This window comes from Anabas testudineus, chromosome 12 (assembly GCF_900324465.2).
Source record: "Anabas testudineus chromosome 12, fAnaTes1.2, whole genome shotgun sequence".
In the NCBI taxonomy this organism is placed as follows: domain Eukaryota; kingdom Metazoa; phylum Chordata; class Actinopteri; order Anabantiformes; family Anabantidae; genus Anabas; species Anabas testudineus.
In genome coordinates, this window is record NC_046621.1 from 439,890 (window position 1) to 464,317 (window position 24,428).

The following is a 24,428-nucleotide window of genomic DNA, read 5'->3' on the forward strand; positions in this document are numbered from 1 at the left end:
CCACTTCCGTTTGGTAAATAACATTAGTGCCTTCAGCTGCCTGCATGTTGCTTTATGACATTTAAGATGTTTTAAGACCTCCTACGGCCTGAGAAGTTCATGCTCTACCAAGGTTGACCTCGGACGCTGTTCTTGTCTGGTTTGAACCTGAATGATTTTAAACGTACTATATGTCCGTTCTTCTCTTGTTCGTTCTTCTCCTGCAGCTGCGCGTTGCTGACTATCTGACTCCTCAGAATCAGGACTTCCTCCTTGCGGGCGTCCAGCTCCTCGTTGGCTGCTTTGAGCTGACTGAGCAGCAGGTTGTAGCTGTCCTGCAGCTCATTGGACGAGTTGTTCTGAGACGCACGTTCAGAGATGGTCTTCCTCAGCTCGTTCAGGTCGTTCTTCAGTTTCTTGTTCTCCGATTCCAGCTCCTGTCTCTGCAGGGATACACCACAGGGTTTTAATGGTTTCAGTTTCAAAGTAGGAAAATATATGTGTTATTATTATTATTATTATTATTATTACTACAACAGTTTAACTGTGTCATCAACACGGACGTGGAGTCTGTATCAGACTTTCTCCACTTAGTGACAAATCAGCAGCTGTCAGTGATCGAAGACCTAATCTTATAAAATCAGAACCTGAATGAACGTTGTTGAGCAGATCATGTGCCGTTTGTTCAAGTGTTTGTACCTTGAGATTGTTGTAGGCCAGATCAGCCGTCTCCTGCTCTGAGGCGGGACTCCTCACCTCAGAGCCCTTAAAGCAGAAAAACACAACACAGGTAAATGAACTACACAACCAGGATCTTCAACATTTCAGTGTAAACACTTCCCAGCAGAGGAAACCCAGAATCCAGTGATTGCTCTGTTCTGTAAAGGAAACTCTCTAGTATAAATATATAGTCACCCTGCGCTTGGTCAGCTCCTCCATCTTGTCCACGTTGCTCTGCAGTCTCTTCCTCTCCTGCTCCAGCTCTCGGACTCGTTTCTGCAGCTTCATGAACAGACTGATGTCCATCGCAGCCTTCTCCACTCCCATGTCCTGCAATTCAACATTCATCACCCGTCATCTCAGCTTCCTGAACTTCCATTAAAACTAATACTGTGTCCGTGTTTGATAATTAGGGATAATAAACCCTGCAGCTCTGTTCATATCCAGGTTTGGGCTGATGAAATAACTTTATATCTTTGATATTTGATGATAGAAACTGATTTTGTTTGTGAGATTCTATAACGGTTAAAGACCAAACTTTACCCATTTTATTTCATTCATGTTTTTAAATCACATTTTGACCATTAAAAAAAGCATCAAACCAACAAAAGGCCAAGAAAACTCTGTTTTGTCACGTGTTAACCTGTTGTGTGCGTTCGTTGCCTGTGATTTGTGAAATGAATCACTTCTGCTCCAGTCTAAAGTAAAAGATGAAGAAAGCAAAGACTGACTCACATCCACCAGCTGAATGGAGTCCTCGGTGTCTCCGACCTCTGAGGTGGAGACGGACGGGTAGTTAGAATCCGATTCCAGGCTGCTCTGATTGGATGGGTTCCTCCTGTGTCCAGGCTGGAACTGGAGCATGATGGGAGGCAGAGAGTTCATATTTTACTGCTGTTAAACGAAAGTGACTGTACAAGAAGCTCTAAACAGATCCGTGGGGTTGACGTCACCTTGGCCAGGGACAGCTCTTCTTTCAGGTTGTCGTATCTCTGCTCCAGTCTGGAAAACTCTTTGAGCAGATTCTGGTAACGCTGCCTCTCTTCGTCCAGCTCGTTCTGCAGAGACGCTGCTCTCTGAGACACACTGCCGTCACTCTCTGAAACACACACACAAACTTGTGAGGTCCCTCATGGACATAAAACTTTTCCCAAACAAATCGCTCATCAGGGTGTGTTTTCAGTTCCATTTATCTTTTATACGTTCATGTTTTCAGACAATACAAGGTGCCAACTGTCTGAGTTAAAGAATAGCTGTTCATGTCAACACTACTGAGGAGCAGCCTGTCGACCCCTCGGAGCAGAGGAAGGACAGGTAGATCAGTAACACCTGGACGTGTTCAGCTCTCACCATCTGCGCCCTTTGACTGCTGAACAATCCTTCGGTTCATTTCTTCCTTCTCACTCTTCAGCATACAGTTTTCTCTCTCCAGCTCCTCCACCCTCTGCAGACAACGACACAACAGGAAATAAACACCTGAGACTGGCACACTTGTGTTTACAGGCGTCAGCACAGGTTAACAACCTGTTTCTGTACTTGAGAACTGTGCAGGAGTACAGAATCAGCCACACTGTGTTTCTGCAGCTCACCTGAGTCAGGCCCAGCTTCTCGGTGCTGTGCTCTTCCTCCAGCCTCTTCCTCTCTGCATGCGCCTCCTGCAGCTCCTCTCTCAGCCTCTCCAGCTCGTCCTGCAGCGACGTCAGCTGATCTCCGTCACCCTGCTGACTCCGGAGCTGCTCCAGCTCCTTCTGCAGCTTGTTCATCTCCGAGCTCAGACTGGTGTTCACCGTCAGCAGCTGCTCGTTCTGAGTTCTGAACTCTTTGTTCTGAAACAGAAACGTTTGGGTCGAAAGTGAAACAAGCAGGACAGTGGTAATGTCAGTGGTAGCTGTATCTAGCTGTTCAGTGGTCAGCAGTACAGTACAGTCCCAGGAATTCACGGTGTATATCTGTACCTGATCATCCATCTTCCTCTGCAGCTGCACGATCTTGTTCTCCATGCCCGTGTTCAGTTTCTTCAGGTGTTCTGCAGACCGAGCTTCAATCTTCAGATGTTTGAGCTGCCGTTTTGCATGCATGCGTCTGTACGCGCACTGGATGATGATGGCGGCATCCCGTGCTCGTCTGAACTTCCTCCTCTGCAGCCAGCCGCGGACGGTCTTCTGGATGATCATGGCCTTGTGATGCAGCAGGAACTGCAGAGAGAGAGTTTACACAGAGTCAGTTACAGGAAAACACAGAACACAGGAGGCATTCAGAGACCAGCTGATCACATTCCACCTTAAATTGGAAACACTTTGTCTCCAATTCACTTTTCACGTCAACGACACAAAGTGAACCTCAGACTGAGTCTGACCTCACAGATCTGATCTGTGCAGGGACGGAGAGACAGAAAAGTCAGTCAGACCTAAACCCGGACTGTCTTCATACCTCCAGGTAAATCCTGCGGGTGTACATCCCCCTGGTGTAGGCCTGGATGGTGACGACAGCCTGTCTCACTCTGAGATAGGCCCGTCGCTCTCTCACCATACGACACTGTTTCTGGCAGATGAGGGCGGCTCGAGACAGACGCAGGAAGTCAGCGTATCTGAAGAAAGGAAATGGTCGAGCTCAGAACAGGATCTGAACAAACACCTACACGAATCCAAACACTCCACAGAGACGTTTCTGTGCCTTTAGCTGATGGAGAGTATCTTCAAACCCTTTCCAAGTCTGTTTGACTATTTCTCAAAATAAATTTGGGATCTTTAATCATGCAGTCACTGGGTGAAGAGATTCTTTGTTTCAGTACATGTCAACGTATTAGAGCATAGACACGGTCACATCTTTATATTTTTCACTGCACTAAAATAAATGATTTGCTTTGTATTAGTTTATTTTTATCATGTGATAAAAGCTGCAGCATTTAAGTAGAAATACAAACACACCTGCGGGCCAGGTATCCTCGGCCGTATCTCTGCAGAGTGATGGCAGACTTGCGGATCTTTCTGTATCGAATTCTCTGCAGCCAACCTCGAACCGTCTTCTGGATCTTGATGCATGCTGCACGGAACTTATCAGCCCGGAGCTTCTCCAGGTACGCCACCTGACCCGCTCGGAAGAAGATCTTGGTCTTTCCAAACTGGAACATGTCCGGCTCCTGAGAGTCACGAGATTTTGGGATCAAATTGATCAGTGCTGACTAAGAACTGTTAAATTAGGACAACTGGTATAAAACAAGTCAAGAAAAGAACCTGGAACTAAAATATAAAACGATATCACAGCACACACTCAAATTGAGAACTGTGATTAACAAACTGTATTCAAATGTCTCATAAAAGTTACGATATTACAAGTTTAAATGTCATTAGATGTTTGTGGATCATGGATACATTTAGTATCGTGTGTTCTCATCACTTCTTGCCGACCTTCATGGGTTCAGCGTGTCCTCTCTGACTGTTTGTTGTCATTGAGCTGCGGAGTTTGAGTCTTTTTCAGCTTTTACAGCTCATCATCACTGAGTCACAGATCTCAGGAGATCACGTCCTCTCTCACCTTAATCAGAGTCTCCAGCAGGTTTTTACACACCAGCTTCTTGTCTGCAGACGTCATGTCTGATTTCTTCATCAACACTCGATACCTGCTGAAGAAGTCTGGGTAGGTCCACCTGGAAACAGGTAAGAAGTTAGTTAAGATTTTATATGAGTGACATTATTTAACATAGAAAACATGGCTGATGGTGGTTTTGTGCTGTTTATGTGTCACACATAGACTCAGGTAATTAGATTTTATGTTAATTATCATAGCTCAGAGAGCTGCTGCTGCTGCTGCTGAAGTGAAAATAAAACCGACTCTCTGCTGCTTTGAGTTTGAGCATGAACCTGAAACACAGCGACCAAACAACCAAATGAGTTGAATCATATCTGTGGATTTGAATACTGCAGGCGCCGAAAGGAAGTTATCTGTGAGTCAGTATCAGAGCTGGACTCACCTGGACGGATATCCAGCCGCACTAATCCGGATCGTCTCCAGGACTCCACACGCTCTGAGCTGCTGCACCGCCCGTTTCGAGTCAAACCTACAACAGCAAACAGAAAAATCATCTTTGTCTAGTTTCAGTTTCTCTTCAGCTCCATTTGAACATCTCTTCCTACCTCATCCTCTTCTGTGGCATCGCACACACAGCATCAGGACGTGTGAAAGCTGAGCGACTGATTCTGTCCGCTGAGACTCTGACTAAAACATGTGACCGAGTCATGTCATTTAATTTATCAGCCCTGAAACTGACCTCGTCAGCAGGTCGTCATCCCAGTGTTGTTTATATGAAGCAAACAATGGATCAGCTGTGCCCTGCTCTTTTCTCTCTACACATGTAGTGAGTTAGTGAACAGTTTATTTTATTAACAAACAGTTATTTAGGTGAGTTTTCACTATAATGAGGAGCAGGTTTGCAGGACGATTCCTTTAACTTCCTGATCCGTTAGCTTCATGCAGAGAACCCTAACTGTCCTACAGAGAAAGGAAAAACTGCTGACTCACGAGAAGGGCTCCTTGAAATCGTTGGGTTTGATGCAGCGGACGTAGTGAGGCGTGGTGGCGTTCAGGGTCTCCATGAGAAGCTGCAGAGAGCTGCGGAACTGGAGCAAACAGAAACACATGAGCAGCAGTAACACCGACGTCGTCACTGATCATTCTGCAGACGAGCCGCGAGCTGACCTGGTGTCCCACCGTCTTCCTGTGCTCTTTGTTGGGAGTTTTGGGAACAGCCTTTGCTGGTCGGACATTCACCCTGGATACCTTGGAGGTGGGGGCGTCGTCTTTGTCAGTAAACAGATCAGCTACGAGCTGAAACTGAGAAGAGAGCGTGCAGTGATCAGCTGTAGAGCGCTATACTACACTGATTAATACCACAATAATACCTGTTCCATGCTGTGTGACCGTGGAACAGAGAAGTGGTGACTATGTTCTGCCGGAGTCATTTGTCATTTGTCTCTGACCGACTTTGACCTGGTGGTTTCCTGATGAAGGTCGAACCACGGTCTTCACTCACTGTTTGGATGGATATCAGTGAACATTATGGAACAAGGATCTAATACTGGAGACATGAATACAGAGAGAGGAGGAAGAAGAGAAGAGGGAGAGAAGAAGAGGGAGAGAAGAAGAGGGAGAGAAGAAGAGGAAGAGAAGAGGAAGAGGAAGAGAAGAAGAGGAGGGAGAGAAGAAGAGGAAGAGAAGAAGAGGAGGGAGAGAAGAAGAGGAAGAGAAGAAGAGGAGGGAGAGAAGAAGAGGGAGAGAAGAAGAGGGAGAGAAGAAGAGGGAGAGAAGAGGAGGAAGAGAAGAGGAAGAGGAAGAGAAGAGGAGGAGGAAGAGAAGAGGAAGAGAAGAGGAGGAAGAGAAGAGGAGGAGGAGGTGGAAGAAGAAGAGGAAGAGAAGAGGAAGAGAAGAGGAGGAAGAGAAGAGGAGGAGGAGAAGAAGAAGAGGGAGAGAAGAGGGAGAGGAAGGGAAGAGAAGAGGAAGAGAAGAAGAGAAGAAGAGGAAGAGAAAAAGAAGAGAAGAAGAGGAAGAGAAGGAGAAGAGGAAGGGAAGAGAAGAAGAAGAGTCCGCCGTCCCCAGCTCACTGTGTAATGAACCACCTACCAGAGAACAGAACCACACGTACCCCCTGCGGTACCACCCCCTGCGGTACCACCTCCCTAACCGTAACCTTCACAGCGACTCACACTGTGCTCCGACACGTTAAGGTGACTGGACACAGGTAAGATGTGTCTGCGTCTCTGTTCCACCTGCAGGTGTTTTACCTGAAGAGGTCCTCAGAGGTTTTTAGATTATACACGATCCTCTGTGTGGACAAAGGTGTAGGAAAGAGGAGGGGTCAGTAAAGTCTGAATCTGAGACCTGCTCCACCTGTCTCCACCTCCACAGCTCTGGAAAATGAACCTTTTAATTACTTCCACAGATTTGATCAGAACTCCTCTTTGAAGTCTTAAATCCTGGTTCCAGTGAAGCTCAGATAACATCTGATGTGCTCAGCGGTGTCCTGTCCTCTACGTCTAATGAGGTTTCCAGTCAGTCAAAGGGGAAGTTACCTGATTCTTTAGTTCACCCCATGGAAGAGAAACAAGTCAAAGATTCTACAACAGGTCCATGTTCCCATTCAAACACAGCTGCTGCATCAGAACTTACAGTTTCCCTAAACTCCCAGCTGACGTCAGTGGATCGTTAAACACAGAGCCAGAGTTAGTTTATGTTGAATAAACGCATAAACACATTAGTCACATGTGGACACTGACTGCTGGGTCTGGGTCTGGGTCTGGGTCTGTGTCTGTCTGGGCCTCTTACCTGACTGGCCTTCAGGATGTTGATCTGCTCCTCGTAGACTGTGTCTCTGTTCTTCTCCAGGAATCCTTCACACTGATACTGCACCTGTCCACACAACACTCGTCAGTCATTTTTTGTTCTAGAGCTCGACCGGAAACACGAACAGAACATTTCATGCTAAACCCACATTTAGAGATTCACGTCCTTTATTTAACACCTGATCCAAACCGAATCGAACACTGCTGATTTAGTCTCTTGTAAAACATTCAGACACAAAGATGTGAAGTGGTGTGAAAGTCGGGCAGAACCCGTCCCCTGGTTCAGTTCTCTGACTGCAGAGTCTCTGTGTTAAAGTCGGGCAGAACCCGTCCCCTGGTTCAGTTCTCTGACTGCAGAGTCTCTGTGTTAAAGTCGGGCAGAACACGTCCCCTGGTTCAGTTCTCTGACTGCAGAGTCTCTGTGTAAAAGTCGGGCTGAACCCGTCCCCTGGTTCAGTTCTCTGACTGCAGAGTCTCTGTGTTAAATCAGGACGTCCTGAGGACGGGACTACAGTTCTGTTAAAACCGTCTTCAGGGTCCAAATGTCCTCACTGAATTCTCACTGTGTTCTCTGGAACTTCATGGATCAGAACATTACATAAACACAGAACAGATTTCTGATTGGAGAAGACCCAGTACAGAAACTGGACCTGGACCTGATAAAACAGGATCCAGGCAGTCAAACGTCTCCCGCTCACCTTATCAGCGAAGTGGATGACGATGAAGGAGGTGTTGGACATGCGAGGTTTCTGAAAGTGAGCACTGCTCGAGTGCTGCTTGTAGAGCTTCTGGGCCCAGTTTTGATCGGTTCCCTTCGGCACCTGAAACACAACAACAACAACAAACAGATTATATAAGAGCTGCAGGAGTAAATTGAACTTGTATCCAGGCTACCTGAGCTGTGACTAATGCTGCTCCACATGATCAGAATAACTTCAAGGGAACCAGAGAGAAGATGAATAAATCATCAGCTGTGAGAGTCAAAACATCCAGATCAGCTTCAGAAACTCAGCAGAATCCGGATGATAATGAGTCTTACTTTACACTCCTCGTCCAGCAGGTCCAGAATGCCGAGGCGAGCCTCGATCAGGTCGATACAGGGCTGATTATCATAGAAGTCTATCAGAGTCCAGGGGATCTGCTCCTTCATGTACTCCTCCTGCTCCAGCTTAAACACGTGCTGAGGAACAACGACAACAGGTTCATTAGTTTGAATCCTTTACAGTGAAAATGTTCTGAGAGGTCCGAAGCTCACAGAGTTGAACTGCTGCTGAAGCTTCTCGTTGGCGTAGTTGATGCAGAACTGCTCGAAACTGTTCACCTCGAACGTCTCAAACCTGCACACAGTCACAGAGAAGACTCATCAGACCACGTCCTCGGGGGTCCGTGTCCAGCCACAAACATGACATACAGCACTTCATGGACACTTTGGACCACAGCTGCCCTTTATCCAGATACAGAACTGAAATGTATTAACTCAGCCGAACCTTACAGAGTGTAGTGTAGTCAGTCCTCTGGTTTACAGCTGTGATACGGTTATTTTACAGGATGTTACGTGTTTGATTAATTCAGTTTAAGCAGTGAGTTAAAGATTTTAAGTGCATGTACTTTGATACTTTGATACCAGAATATCTGTTCTTTGGATTAGACAGAAACAAAAGATCCGACCACGTTAAAGTACTGAGCATGATTTACAGAGAACAAGCTAAAACAGTTTGTGCTTCGTACCCGTAGATGTCCAGAACCCCGATGAAGGAGTGCTGTTTGGAGGAGGTGTGCAGGGCGACGTTGATGTGCTCCACGATCCAGTCGAACATGCGGGCGTAGATGTGTTTGGCGAGAGCGTCGCGGGCGTTGGTCGCCTCCTTGCTGGACATTTTCTTCACGTATGTCTCAGAGGTGGTGGCCAGCTTCCTGTTACAGAGCCAGTTCTCCATCTGCTGCAGCTCCACGCCCAGCAGTTTGCAGAAGTGTTGGAGGTGGGGGTCGTCCCTCTGCAACACAAACAGCTTCCTTCAGAGAACGAACATTAACTTGATTCCCAGTGGGAGCCGTGATCAGCTGACGTACCGGGATGTGACAGGACTCTCCGTCTCTCTCACTGCAGATCTCTACATTCCCCAGATGAAGGATGGAGGCCATTACTTTGAAAATGTTGATCTGACTGCTCTCCTTTATTCCTGCACATCACAGACACACATACTGAGCACAGGTTTCACCTTTTCTTCAGCTCACACACGTTTATTAATGCAGCTCCACTTCACTTAGTTCACAACTTGTAAATCTGAAACTAGACACACTAGAGGTCTCTGCCAGTCCTGAGTGAGACCAGGTCCAAACACCACACAGGTCAGGTCTCAGGTCTGTGTGTGGAGTCAGGGTTTCACCTAAATGAAGCGCACACTTCTCAATGTGGGTCACTGACAGTAAATTAAAGGAAATTAAGGAAGTCGCTGTACAAAGAGCAGAGACAGTCACAGCTTCATGGTGACGTGCTCTCTGGGGCCCCCGCTCTCTGGGGCCCCCGCTCTCTGGGGCCCCCGCTCTCTGGGGCCCCCGCTCTCTGGGGCCCCCGCTCTCTGGGGCCCTCGCTCTCTGGGGCCCTTTCTTACCCAGCAGTGTGAAGGCCTCTCTGGTCTTTTTAAAGTCCTCAGCATCATTCACGCCCTCAATGAAAATGTTCTCCCCCAAAGACGTGTAGGTGAAATCTTCTGCGCTGGCTGAAGGAGACAAACGTGAGAACAAGTCAAAGTCTACAGGTGACGACCAGGTCGGGAGAAGAGACACAGGACTCCGTCTGCTCCGACTGAAAGTTTTTATCTTCTACTTGTCTGTTGCCGTCTACACCGACAGCAGCAGCAGAGGTAGAAGCAGACGAACAGTACAGTTAAGAAAAAGCAGGTGAACTCACTGAGGCCGAGGTCTTTGAACTCTGGTAAACTGGACGAGGCACAGAGCTGATAGAAGACGTGATAATTTCTCTCATCCTCAGCCTGGAACACAAACAATACAAATGTAATAAGCAGACATGAAACACGCTGAATCAGAGCATCTCCCCACGTCCATGAGATTCTACGGACCTGAAACACGACCCGAGACTTCTCCAGCAGATACGTTCTCATGTTGGCTCCGATGATGTGGTAGTTTCTGCTGAAACCGATCTGAATGTACTTTCCAAAGCGACTGCTGTTGTCATTCCGAGTGGTTTTAGCATTTCCAATGGCCTGGAGGACGGAACAGGACAGAACAGGAAACAGTTAAAGTTGAAAGTGTTCATGATTTAAAGTTTCGAAACAAGGACAAATAAAAACCATTAGAAAGCTGTGTAAGAGCCATCTGTTACAGAGAATACTGTTTTAACAAAGATCAGTAACAGGAACATGACTTAAATTATCCATTTGTGTTTTTTTATTGAACAAACTAAAAGTAACGTGCTGCTGAGATAAAACAGCAGAAGAAATGAGACAAAGAGGATCAGGTGAAACATAGAAAGGAGAATAAAACCTCATTAAACTTCTGATTTAATTCCCTGAGTCTCTTCCCAGTCTGTGTTGGATTAAATTAGAAAAATGGGCATTAAAAACCAGCCCACTGACCTCCATGATGGGGCTGGACGCCATCACCTTCTCCTCCACGTTAGTGTCGTTACTCGAGCCGCCCACTGTGGCAAAGTAACGCATGGCGTACTTCGCAGAAACCGTCTTCCCTGCTCCCGATTCTCCGCTCACGATGATGGACTGATTCCTCTCATCTCTGCAGAACGAACAAGAGAAGAAGGTTCTGACACAACAACAGCGAGAGGATCTTCCTCCTGAAAACCTGAACTACATTACGAGTATTGTGGAACTGAACCAGACAAATACTCTGCTTTTCACATTACTGATAAAAATTCCAAAAATATAAATCATGACATTAAGAAGTGGAGAGACGAGCTTCAGTAAGATGTATTTATATGTTTTAACTTTCCCCTGTCAGATGTTACAGTCGCACAGAGACGAGTGTCCACATTAACCAAACTCCAGCACAGATTTCTTCTTTTTAGACTCACAGCAACTAGTTTTGTTCTTGTGAACATGTCCAACATACAGTCCGTAGTCTACTAACTAAAGTCTTATTCAGTTGCATTATGGGAAATGCTTGATTATTTTCTGTCTCTAGTCCAACAAAAAGCACAGGTCTTAACACTTCAATGAGACATTTCTATTATGAACCATCTTTATGTTAGTGCTGTATGCTCAGGTCTGACCTGGCCATCTGCTTGTACGCCTCCTCAGCCACAGCAAATATATGAGGGTCCATGTCCCCCATGTTCTGCCCACTGTAGGCGTTGATGACCTCCTCTCCATAGATGTGCAGCTGCTCGTACGGGTTGATGGCCACGAGCACGATCCCTGGACACACGACACAAACAGCAGCTATAAATGATCCTCCTCCTCAGGCACAGTTTGCAGGACAACTGCTGTAACATCTGCAACCTTCTACACGGCAGGCTTCACTTAGCAACGTCTTTCAGAAGATCCTCCAATAAAAACAGTGAAATAAAGAAACAGTTTCTGCTGCAGGTCAGAGAAAATAATGTTTGTGCTGGACACAAAAATCAGTAAGTTTTTATTAACCCTGAGAAAAGCAGCAGGTTTCACTCATCACTGGTCATGAAGCACGTGACTCTACAGTATCAACAGTAATAAATAGTCAATAATAATACACGTGAAAGAAAATCCTTAAATAAGACCAGAAAGACTTCAAACGTAATAAATGAAAATATAGTTAGGAAGGAAAGAATTAGGGAGACGAAGCAATATGATGATAAAAATAATTTTAAAAAGTTATTAATCAACCTGAAGGAGCAGAATAAGTTACTGACCACAGTACGTGTAGATGTGGTTGGACTCCATGAAGCGCACTTTGAGGTTGTGCAGGACGGCAGGTTCGTGCAGGTAACTGAGGGCAGTGAGGTCGTTCTCCCCCACCAGGATGTCAGGGTTACGGAGGAAGGGGAGAGGGTTGCTCTTCGGACCGACGGGATACTCCAGTGGCTGAGACAGACGAGACAAACGCACAGTGAATATCTGAGCTGTGTGAAGATGCACAGAGAGAAATGAAGAAACCACTTAAATACCGTCTCATCCTCCAGTTTGAGATGAAGAACCGTCTCCCCTTCTTTGTAGTCTCTGGTGATCTCTGCAGCCTTCCACACATCTTCGGGGTCCGGGATCCAAACCCGAGTAAACTGAAACAAACGTCAGGTCTGCGATTAGAAAACTAACAGAATCATTCAGTTTCTACTGAAGAGTCAGTAAATGCACAGTAACATCAAAACCTCCTCAACCACAGTTCAACTACAGGAAACCAACAGGACGCTTCCGTGCACATTCATCAACCAACCAACCATCAACCTGATTACAGAGCAGAGAGAAAAGGTTCTGATTACAGAGTGGAGGGCTCCACTTCAGCACAGGTCCAGGAGGAAAGCTGTTGTTGTTAGTGTGAGCCCAACATTAAAGAGGAACTGATCCAGATCCAGCTGAACCTGATCCTGCTTCACTCTCCTCACAGCGATCAGAGAGAATTGTTCTGAAGTTTTCTTCATTGAGTTTGTGAGAGTCCCCGCTTCCTGCAACAGCTGTAGTTTTCTGTCCGTCTAGTGTTGGACGAGCATTAAAAGTCAGTACAGTGGTCTACAGTCCAACATCTGTGTTAGGAAACGTCTGGTTCTTTGATAAAAGGTCAAAGGTACAAGAAGACGTAAAACCTGGAGGATTAAACACAACTGTGAAGACGTTTCACTACAAACTCCGTACAGAGGAACAGTCAGAGGATCAACATCTGTGTGAACGAAGCTGCTGAACGGACGGACGCACTGTAAACGTGGCTCAAACACGACACGTCGAAACCTTCCTGACTGAGGAGTTCTCGTTCTAATCTCAATATAAATTAATTCTTCAGCTGCTGTAATCACAGAAACAGTCAGCACACAGGATTTAACCACGTAACAACCTCCCCCTGCACCGCAGCACTCAGATTTACACTGGAACCTGAAGGTAACACAGCAAACACAGAGCTCCTTCATCCGTCGGCTGAATCCTGTACAGACAGGGTCTACTGTGGGACTGAAACATGACCTGAACCCTGAACAACAATCTCAACATCTCTCAAAGACCAACCGGAGCCACACGGGCCCAAACACCAGCTGAGCGTCACCGTTTGTTCTGCACATACAGGACCAGCAGCTGATCGAACTTAACCACTTCACACCCTGATCCTGAATCCAAAACACAGAATAAATCAGAGAGAAATCTGTCGTTCAGCAGCAGCAACACTAAAGTTTACTTCTCTGTGTGAAATGGACTCGTAGCCACCAAGAAACATCAAGACGAGATCTTGGGCTTCAGGAAACTATTATTGGATCATGAAAATCCTCGGACTGGTGTAGCAGCAGAACTCATTCAGAGGAGCAGCTGAGCTGTTACAGGATGTGTGTGAAGTCAGAGCGGAGCTGATGAGCTCAAGTCTGAGTTTAGTTAAGTCAGGTTAAGTTAAGACAACAATAACCATACTGTTCCCAGTTTACCGCAGCATCAGGTGAAACGTAGCAGTAAACAGTGGGACTGGAGCTCAGAGCTGCAGAAACCATCAGGTCCTTCTACCAACAACAAGGTAGGAAGTTAACACCAAGCGTCTGAGTCCAGAGGAGACGATGCTGCAACTCCCACATGATGTCACCAGCTGCAGCTTTAATGCAAATCAGAACCCAGAAAGTCATTTACATAGAAACACAGTTTCCCTGTGTGAGTGTCGAGAATCACCCCCCCCCCCACACCCACAGATCCAGCCTCCTTTAGTTCAGACTGAACAACACTGAGCTCAGAGAATCCCAAACTTCTGTTTTCACTGGGACATTCAAATGTAATGCAGAGAGGAGGTTTTCTTTTTTGTGTTCTGGATCTTTTAGTGATAATTTAATAAAAATTAGCCTGATTTTAAAAATCACAACGTGAGAACGTCACTGAGACGAAGCGACAGCTCAGCACACAGACAGGTACTGGGGCTGTTAATGAACAAAGAGAAAGGTGACGTAACGAGGAGACTTTGGACACGAAGACGGTAAAACTGGAAACACCACTAATCATTGACTCCGACAGACACACACTGAGACAAGCAAACGTCTGTCCAGCTGCTAAGACACCTGAGAGCTGTGACAAAACTGTGACTGTGGCCACTTTATTAGGAACACCACACCAACATTGGCTCTGACCTCAGTTCTTCATGGCATCAATTCAACTTTTCAGATTCTCTGCTCCATGTTGACATGTTCTCATAGAGTAAACTGTGGCCCACATCATTACACCACCACCACCAGAAAACAGCAGAACAGCACAGAGGGAGACTGATCAGCTGACGGCAGGTGGTCAGTTTGTTTCCCAGTTCATTACTGAGAATCTAAGTCCAGAGAAGTGTCTGAGGCTGTGAAATATTACAAAGCCTTCAGTGATGTCGTGTTGGTCAGGATGTGATGTCTGTAGTACTTGGTGGATTCATTCTTCACCCGGTTAGTACTGGGTACTAGTTACTGTGCTTGTTGATACTTTGAATGTCTCCATGTTGTTGTGCTGCTGATTAACTTCCTGAACACAGAGCCAGATGAACCTGTTGGAAGGTGGACAGCGAGTCCACTCCCAGTTTTCCCAGGAACAAACCAGTGTTTCTAGAGAATCACTTCCAGTCCGTGGTTCAGTGTGGGTGTGACAATGTGATTAAACACAAATCTGTTGGAGCGTGTCAGGCTAATATCAACTGAAGCGATTCAAACGGAGCATTTACATATTTTTATTTTTCTCTGTCAGCGATGATCCGACATTAGACAGAGTCCGGTTCTCAGTCTCCCACTGAGCTGAAACACAGACTCCATTTGTACACAGACCTGAAAGATGCTGAGACTGTGGATTCTCCCCGTCACACTACAGGTGTGAGGTGTTGGATGTTTGTGTATCCAGGTCTGTGTGCAGTCAAACACCTAAATAACGTGGAGATGCTTCAGTCTGTGTTTCACGCTCTGGTGAAAACTGAGTGAAAGCTGCCTTCAGGCTCAGAAACACTAGCTCCATCTCAGACAACAGCATCATCCACACTGCTGCCGTTTTATGTATTAAACTGATAAAAACGCTCTCACAGCTCTGACCCTCAGTGAAAAGCTGAGCTGCACTTTGTCGAGTCTTTCCACCAGTGGAAAATGAGGAACAACAGATGTTCCTGCTCTAACAGATATTTAACCCTGAACCATCATAAAGGCTGAAACCAAACTATCTGACCTCTCTTTATCATCTGTCAACGAGGAACCAAGTGATCGACCAACTTTTTAATTAGATTTTATGTTCAAAGCAGTTTCATAAAAACAGAATCGACCATTAAATCAGAATCAGAATCAGAATCAACAGGAACCATTGTAATTATTAATTATTCTGACAGTAGGTTTGTAGATTCTCCATTAAAATCTATAAAAGGTCAGAAAATGATTTTGACTCATACCTGTCATGTCTCTAAACAGCTTGTTCTGTTCAAAATGATTCAGGTCATTGTCTCAAACTGGAAATTCATTTTAGATTAGAGATTGAATTCTTACATGTACTTGAGTAAAATCTGACTCAGTGAACCAGTTTTTCTTGAATCTTTTTTTGATGTTGGATTTTTTGCCTTTGATTTGTGAAAAATTAAATAATTAAAAATGTGATTCTGACTTTTAGTTAAAGTTTTGTTGTATTTTGTCAAACATATATTACAAACAATATTTGTGATCTGATTATTCAAAGAAGCTCCTGTTATTCTAATGAAATCAGACAAAATGTTAGTTCGTTCACGTTCAGTTCAGCCAATCAGAGCGGCACATTCAGTTCAGCCAATCAGAGCAGCCCTGAACTGTCTGTTTATCTGGGACGCTGTCTCAAACTGTCCAATGGCTGAGCAGCGGGTCGTCTGCATGAGGAGCATCTCAGCAGGAAACAGGGGCAGTAATGAGGACACAGGAAAAATGACTACACACAAACTCCCCTGCACCCAGGACTGCATTTCAGTGGGGGAGGGGGCAACCAGCACACATGATGTAGGCTGCATTCACACAGACAGTTGACCTATGTTAAGAGAGTGCAGGAGGTGGGGGATGCACTGGTGGGTACCAGCCAAGCACCGGCAGGATGATGGTTAGGGTAGGGGGGCACTGCAGGACGTGTTTAAACATTAGTAAGTTTTCACAGCAGCAGCAGTTTCATGTTAGTATGTGATGATTTGAACAGGAGAAAGACGGCGTTCAGGTTACAAACTAATCCATGAAGAATGTGCACGTGCATGTGTGTGATTGGTCAATGCAGCAACTCACCACATGATGTCATGTTGAACAAAGAACGCTAAACCTTATCGAAACTTTTCTGCAGGAAGTTGATTCACTGGTTTAAGGTGCCGGTGACTTAAATACACTCAGTAATAGTCTGAATGAGAAGAGACAAACTAAACATACGACTGACGGGTTAAAGGAGGAGATATGTTACGGGGGGGGCTTCATGTTGAGCGTCTCAGCTAATGCGGGGATCTAGAGAAAAGAATCAACAAAGTCCAACAGTAATGTATGAAAGAATGAAAAGAGCCGAGGATCAAATGTCAGAGACTGAAGAAACAGGCTCCAGAACAAAGTGTGGAATCCAGCAGCAGGTGGGGGGGGGGGGGAAACCTGAATAACAGCAGAGCACAAGTTGTTCTGCAGGTTTAGTGTGAAAGGTGAGGGTGCCGTTCTCCCTCTGTATTACTACATCAGCTGAGACATCAACCTGCCGCTACAGCCCGTTGTAGCTTCACTCAGCTGAAGCATCATCAGTCGAGCTGCTTTCAGACCTGTTTCACAGAACCGAGCGTCTCACACTCTTCTGTCTCACGTTTCCACACAGAGCCGAGCGTCAGGTGAGTCTCCGCCCAGTCTGAGTCAGCACAGTGACATCGGCCTGAGGGTGAACTCTGGGTGTGTCCAACAGGAAGCTGCAACACTGCGTGTCGCACGACTGATCTGAAGACAGCGGCAGGTTTAACTGAAGGCAAAGGTCACAGATAGCACAGGTAATTACACCTGAGCTGAAACATCCTGATTCAAACATGCACCTGCATAACACCAGAGTTCACACGGGAACGTCTGAGATGGACAGTGGACGGATTTCATTGTCACTTTAACTAAATCTGATCTGCATTCTTATACAAATAAAAACTGTTGGAGCCAGAACTGCTCAGAGGTTCCTGCAGGTCCACAAACACACTGCTGCTCGCTTGCTTCTTTAAACTCATCAGTTAACAGCAACAGGGAATTTAAAAGTAAAGTCATACTGACCCACCTACTGTTTCCACACTGTGATGTTCAAGTCCTGCATACGGACAAGAACAAACACACAATTCTTCAAATCCCTCCTTGATAAATTCTCTCCTTGTGCTCCATGTGTGACTATTGGTGGAGTCAGTGTCAGAATAACTGTCGGACCTACTTCATTACTGAACTCGACTGACACCTGAAGGCATCGTCATTTTTAACTTAGAGTCTGATGATATGGATCAAACAATAATTCAGTTTCACTGTGAGAAAGAAAACAAATCAGACACTCTGGAAACAGAACCAGATCATTTTTGGGGATTTCTGCTTGAAAATGACCAAAACAATAAATCAACCATCAAACGATGTTCCAGCTTCACTGGAGGAACTCAGGAGGTTCAATCGTTCCCGAGGACGCTGGATGGATTTCTACATTCACACATGTTCAGAACTTTAATCCAGTGACGACCACAAACACTCAGAGATTATCACCAGTGACTCATCCCCCCTAAAATTATCCAACACATGCAGCCCCCACAAACGGCGAGACCTGAAACCAGCCTCCAACACACCAGGATCCAGGGATTCACAGATGACAGAACAATCTCACGTAACACTAGTTTGAAATCCTGCAGGTTCAGCTCCTCAGCAGAGTCCCAGTCTGAACATCAGAACTTCATCATTGTGTGTCTGATCTCATGCACAGATCATTAGTGAGGTAAGACGCTCCACTCTGCCTTTGTGTAGTTCTCCATCAGACTCAGACGTCTTCTCCAACTGGACCACACAGTCTAAACAAAAAGACCAGAAACCCTGATCCACAGAGACCACTCACTGACAGACTGTGGTGAGGACTCATTCTGAGACAGACAAAAATATATCGAAGGGAGCGAAAATAAACAGAAAGCCACGACCTCCGGATTATTAAAGTCCTCGACACAGTCCCAGAGCGGACCTGAACCTGCACAGCTCGACTGAAGAATCCATGACTCAGCTGAGACGGAGCAGATGGAGCAGCCCCCCCTCCCCCCTCCAGCTCTGGATTACTTAGTCTCACAGCAGGTGGAGCGGCTTTAAGTGGCCCTACTTAATGATGTGGACTACCGAGTCCAGGAGGAGGATTACAGAGCTGCTGTCTGAATCAAAGCTGTGACAAAACATCACGTTTATTACGGTAGAAGTAACAATAGACGTGAACAGGCTTCAGAAGAAATGACGTTTTAAACTTTTATATCATTGTTGAGATTTGTTTGATTCAGAAAAATTAGTTTCATCTGAAAACGAGGAGGAAACTCGTCAAACAACGCTGCTCTGTGCACGAGTGTCCCACCTAATGTTGTGAGGACAGCTGCTGTTTGTGCTCCCGTCTCTCTCTTATGTGAGCGAAGCAGAAACCTGATGTAAATAAAACAACGTGTTTAAATCCACAGGCTGAGTTCGTCAGATCGTGTCCTGTAAAGATCCTCTGGAGGACAGATGTTATTTAAAGACCGAGGTGTGTCTGTCTCAGCTCTTTTGTCCACAGTCGAACCACAATCCTGACAACACAAAGAGTAGAGACAGTCTGACATCATCTCGTTGTGTTGTCACAGTTTTGCCAGATGCCGCATCAACGGGGGCGGAAACAAAACCAGCTGCTTCACTTCCTCATCTGAACCTAATGGTTATTTACTTTGTTTATTCAGCTGACGTCTTTAAACGTCTCGTTCTGTCCGACCAACCACAAATATTCAGTCAACAAAAGAGAAAAAATTTTCTTCAAGCTAAAAGTCGCGACAGTTTCTCTGTTTAATGAATTATTAAAACACTTTTCAAACGGTCTTTGACGTCAGATTTAAAAACACTTCACATGAGGGTCGATGGCAGCTCAGTGGGTCAACACTGAGGCTCGGACTGGTTCTTTATACAGAGGTACGTCCCACTACACTATCCAGCCTCTGGACAATAAGAGAGAGGAACATGTGAAGACAGATACTCAGACATGATGTGAGGAGTCAGTTAATCTGCTGCCTGGAGGAGAATAAAATTAAACAGATTATATATACATATAAATTAAGTAACCTGTGCTCACAGATTACATCATGAGAGCTGACTGATCGATCGACTGTCCGTCCCAAAGCAGCTCAAACAAAACCCACTGTAAAATAAATAAAAACTGTCTCAAACTCAGAGGACGACGTCTGAACATCAGATTTTATCCCCTGTCCATCTTAACATCGTTCCAGGAACATTACTGATGTGACTTCACATCAGAGGATTCATCGTTTAAGACTTGATGTGAACTCAACTGTTTCTGTTATTTTGTCCAATGCTTCAGACCTGATCAACAGATCACAGATTCTGTGTGTGATTCAGGAACCTGCACACAGACCCGTGACCTGTGGCTGTTACTGGTCGATCCGAAGCAGCAGGAGGTCAGTGAACACAACACCGTCCCTGGAACCAGTTTGACGCTGGACCAGAATTAGTGACGTCTCTTTCTGATTCTGCACCTGACTGATGACGTGTCTGCTCACATGTTTTCACCTGTATTTACCTGTTTGTTGGACACTGACAGGATGACATCTGAGCAGCAGAGGTGGAGACACCCCAACCTTTAGTCCACAGTGGACACTACATTTCCCACAATGCACCCAGAGAGCATGGTTCTTTAGAGCCCATGTAAACAGCCTCCTCTTTCAAACTCCACACCTGCAGCACAGGTAACCCTGCTGAATAATGAGACACTTTTTTATTTTTCGGAGTGGGCTGGACCCTGAGCAGCGAGGAGCTACAGTGATTGGTTGATTAATTAAACAGATCTGATCATAATGATCATCATCATCATCATCATCTATTCTGAGTCACTTCTGAAGCAACAATCTGGTTCCAGCTCCTCATGAAGATTTGATCTGAGCCGTTTCTCTGCACACGAACTGATAATAAATAAAATAAAGAATCTTCTCTTTGATTCAGCAAAGATGAACCTGAAACAGTCGATTCTAAATCAATAAAGTTACTACAGCAGCTGAACTGTGACGGATTCCTGATCACAGTCACTGCTTTAAATACAGTAAATAACAACCTAAGTGATCCTCAACCCAGAACACAACCTGACCGTGGACCAATGTCCTGAATCTGATTCTATCCATTATTATTATTATTATTATTATTATTATTATAACAGTAACAACAATAATTCTCTAAACACACTGTGCTGATCTTTTCCATCTCAGCAGGGACATGTTAGAATTATGCAATGATCCTCCTCCTCCTGAGCGTCATCTGGGACTCCGGCTAGTGCACCTGTCCGTCCGCTCTGCGCGCCGCCGAACTCCGTTCAAAAATCGGTGTATTTCTAACGAAGTGTCGCTTCGACCTCACCGACTTCACACATGTTGATAGGAGCACAGCTCTCACTCCTCACGACACATTCGGCTCATGTTCAACCACATAAACCGCTACAGATTCGGTTTATTCCAGCTTCTGGTCACCGGCTGCTTCTTTCTCAACCACACTACTCAACCTGTAGGAACAGGTGACACAGCACTTAAAGTGGGGAGAAATAACACGAGGTTTGGTTCGTGCCTAGTAAAGTTTGGTAGTTTCAAGTGCAGGACTTCAACACAGGGGGTAAAGGACGGAAAGGAGGGAAAGGACGGAACCCACCGAGTCCACGGAACCCACCGAGTCCACGGAACCCACCGAGTCCACGGAACCCACCGAGTCCACGGAACCCACCGAGTCCACGGAACCCACTGTGCGGGACTCGGTGTGTCGGTTTTTCCAGGTAAATGAAGTGAAACTCACCTTGGTGAACAGCTCGTTCACGGACATCTTCCGGTTCGGTTTCCGAACTAACTACGGCCGCTCTGCTCCCATCAGAACCTCGTCATGACCCAGTTTGAGCCGCTAAACCCGCTCAGCGTCCTCGGTCCGCAGGTGTCCGCGGAGTTTCGGTCCCTTCGCTCGGTGTAGCTTCCTGTCACGGCCCCGACAGGTGAGTACAGGTGAGACAATTAGAGAACCGGAGAACTGGAGCGAGTCGTTCGAGTCCGGACACACAACGAAACCGGTTCGAGCAGAACGAGTCAGAACCAGAAGAAGAACCGAACCACGGAGCCAAAGTGTCCGACACTTCCTGTCAGCTCGAGTCCTCCAGTCTGCGGCTTCCTGGATCCCAGCCAGGTTTCTACTGCGCACACGCACACGCGCGCGCACGACTATTCCCAGAGCACTGGTTGTCAACATGAGGCTCGGGGCCCGATGGAGGGTTCAATGATGAATCACACAGGTCATATTAAATATGACAATATGTTTTATTTGTCATGTTGCTATAGAAACAGAAACGCTGTGTTGTTAAGTTTTTATTTGTGTGTTAATTTATTTTTTAGGATAAAATAATGAAGAAGAAGAATAAAACTGTCATTTATGAAAAGACAACGTCTCATTAGACTGATTATTCTGTTCATTAATATTTAATTTTCATTTAAAAGTAGAAACTAAAACCTGCAGCAGATCAGAACCAGAATTAAACTAATGAAACATTTTGAAACAACTAGAATTTCATCTTTTCTGATTATTTTGATATTATTTAATATTACTGATCATTATTATTATTATAAGGAGTCTGTCTGTCACCACTACAGAGCATCTACTGTTCAGACACTAACATGACGAAGAGTAACACATGGCTGTACTTTTACTGCAGTACAGGTATTATACAAATGAAACACAATATTTCTTAGAGAATCTACAGTATTAAAGTACTAAGTCAGTTTACTGCAGGACTTGTGTTTGTAATAAAGTCTATTTGACGTCTCAGCTGAACCTGCAGTTGTTTGACAGAGGAACCAGGTCTCTGAGGAACCTTATCATAGACGTTGAGTAACGCTGACAGATATTTGAACGTTAACCTTCACCCGCAGATCACCGAGCCCCCACCCACAGCGCAGCGTTTCAGAGGTGATAAGATGAGCTTTACCTTGGAGTAGGGGTAGTACTGGCTGCTCATCCTCAGGTTAATCCACGGATCCTCATGTACTCTCTGATTTGGTGTGTGCAGCGTTTAGATCATCTGGAAGCGAGTGTGGGAAGCTGCATGTCCCAGACCTGCCTGAGCACAACTCTTATTCTTACATCAGGTAATGAGTCCACTCCCAGACCGCTCCTTCTGCAGGTATGAGCTGTTTACCTGCTGATGGATCTGACTCGACGCCGGCCCACCCAGAACAGCCATTATCCTGCTGCCAGAGCTGTGAAGGCAGCTCAACAGATCAGCCTAGAAACACAGCTCGCAGCAGCAGCAGAGGGAATGTTGTCGGTCCACAATCAGATGTGTCAGCGTCAACGAGTAGGTTCATGTTCCTCAGAGGATGGACCCTGCAGACCTTAGTGGTCTTCTGGGTTTTCATGAGACTTGCATTTGTACTTTTTGGATAATTACTGATAATTGACTTCATAACTGTAAAAACTGTGTGTAAAGGAGAAAACACCCTTCTTATCTGTGTGTGTGTGTGTGTGTGTGTGTGTTGCACGTTACACCCAAACTATTAATATCACAGTGTTCAGGATTAACTGCTAAATGAGTTTCCAGCTGTTACAGTTCAAATTACTGTCAGACAGAAGAAGAAGAAGCTCCACGCTCTGTTTGTTTCGGGTTCTGTTTATCGTTCGTGTCATTCTCTGCATGTTGGGATGAAGATGAAGATGAAGATGAAGATGAAGATCTGGTTTATGACACAATAAACCAAACCATCATCTGGGAGTCTCTCTGTGGGTAATGAGCCCAAATCCAGCTCCACCCTGTTTCCATGTCCTACATTCGTGTTTAACTCTGACACACAGGTTCATTTTGCAGGTTCAACATTAAAACTGTTTTAACTTTGCAGTAAATCGGAGTTTTTAAAAGAGTTTTGTTAGAGGGAACACGGCCGTAGATTGATGAGGTTCCTGTTTTGTGGATTGTACCTGGATTATTCTCTTTACACCTGCTGTTTGTCACACGTCCATTTTCACAGAAAAGATTCTAATGTTCCCACAGGTGGAACGGGGGGGTTCTGTCCCTGGTCTCAGAGTAAAACTAAAGGAACACGTCCACTTTTATTCATAATAATCAGATAGACGGAGCTGTGTGCTGCTGTGGATCTGTATCCAGGTGTGTTGCTGTGTCGTCATGCTCGCTGCAGGTGTCTGTTGTGCAACACTTTCCATGAAAACCTCCGACTGTGTCAGACACACAACAGACTGAGCAGTGACTCCTGTAGGAGTCCACACATCTAACATGTAGTGTCAGCAGAACATACAGTATATCAGGTCCAGTGTCTGTGACACAGAGGAAGCTGCCATCACACTGCTCCTCTGCTGAAATACTTCAGAAGGTAAATGTTCTCCTTCTACCTGGGACCGTGTGGGTGTAGCTGGTTCTTGAGCTCACTGAGTGTGACTGATTCACTGAAACTGAGTGAGTCCAGTTACGTCCACAAACTCTCCTCCTGGATCTGAGGATTCATTTCACAATAAAACTGACTCTGAGCAGAGCAGCTGATCTCCTCCCCCACCCTCAGTAAATACCGGATTACCCAACGAGCCACAGGAAACCTGCCCGTGTCATGTCCTTCATCTTATGTATTTATTCATTTAAAGAGTAAAAAGAACCTGATTCCTGTAGTTTGATGATTAGCAGGTCAAATGCTGCTGAAGACAGTGATAAACCTTTGAGCTGTGTCTGCAGGTCGCCCTCTCTACAAGTCTGTGTCTGAAATCACTTCCTGTACGACCAGTAGTTCATGAACTAATAATCATCACTAACAGCTGTTTGAGTCGCGCCACAGTCATTTCTTACCAAACAGGGAGCAGTGCATTGTGGGACTGTAGCGTAACACGTAGACGCCATCCGTCCCGTGTAACTGTCAGATCTACCACACAGTTAAATGATGGAGGATAAATGTCGTGCTCCACTTAGCATTACGTAGCCTGAGAGACCAAACGGAGGGCAAAACAACAGCTGGACCACTAGAGGCCAGTGTTTACACAGAATTAGTGACAGAACAGGTTTCTGCAGATCTACGTCCAGA

At 45.6% G+C, this 24,428-nt stretch overlaps 1 protein-coding gene across 3 annotated transcripts in view; it reads right to left on the reverse strand.

The window, feature by feature from the left end:
* The window catches only part of myo5b (myosin VB), a 31,661-nt gene extending 9,182 nt beyond the window's left edge, over positions 1–22,479 (reverse strand). Inside the window, exons 1-28 of one of the 3 annotated variants that reach the window (XM_026354540.1) lie at positions 22,337–22,479; positions 12,154–12,264; positions 11,899–12,070; positions 11,281–11,425; positions 10,631–10,787; positions 10,115–10,258; positions 9,946–10,027; positions 9,647–9,754; positions 9,105–9,214; positions 8,763–9,028; positions 8,290–8,371; positions 8,074–8,214; positions 7,733–7,855; positions 7,018–7,101; positions 5,395–5,529; positions 5,218–5,315; positions 4,670–4,756; positions 4,234–4,345; positions 3,627–3,838; positions 3,130–3,286; positions 2,655–2,894; positions 2,289–2,525; positions 2,050–2,143; positions 1,653–1,798; positions 1,435–1,554; positions 895–1,029; positions 679–744; positions 168–422 (exon numbers count right to left, since the gene is read on the reverse strand). In XM_026354540.1, coding sequence (XP_026210325.1) covers positions 168–422; positions 679–744; positions 895–1,029; positions 1,435–1,554; positions 1,653–1,798; positions 2,050–2,143; positions 2,289–2,525; positions 2,655–2,894; positions 3,130–3,286; positions 3,627–3,838; positions 4,234–4,345; positions 4,670–4,756; positions 5,218–5,315; positions 5,395–5,529; positions 7,018–7,101; positions 7,733–7,855; positions 8,074–8,214; positions 8,290–8,371; positions 8,763–9,028; positions 9,105–9,214; positions 9,647–9,754; positions 9,946–10,027; positions 10,115–10,258; positions 10,631–10,787; positions 11,281–11,425; positions 11,899–12,070; positions 12,154–12,264; positions 22,337–22,366 — 3,849 coding nt within the window. In that variant the 5' untranslated portion in view covers positions 22,367–22,479. Of the gene's footprint in view, positions 1–167; positions 423–678; positions 745–894; positions 1,030–1,434; positions 1,555–1,652; positions 1,799–2,049; positions 2,144–2,288; positions 2,526–2,654; positions 2,895–3,129; positions 3,287–3,626; positions 3,839–4,233; positions 4,346–4,669; positions 4,757–5,217; positions 5,316–5,394; positions 5,530–7,017; positions 7,102–7,732; positions 7,856–8,073; positions 8,215–8,289; positions 8,372–8,762; positions 9,029–9,104; positions 9,215–9,646; positions 9,755–9,945; positions 10,028–10,114; positions 10,259–10,630; positions 10,788–11,280; positions 11,426–11,898; positions 12,071–12,153; positions 12,265–21,162; positions 21,595–22,336 lie in introns of those variants that run through there. The other 2 variants (XM_026354542.1, XM_026354541.1) reach the window with 2 other exon arrangements.
* Between the last annotated feature and the right edge of the window lie 1,949 nt (positions 22,480–24,428).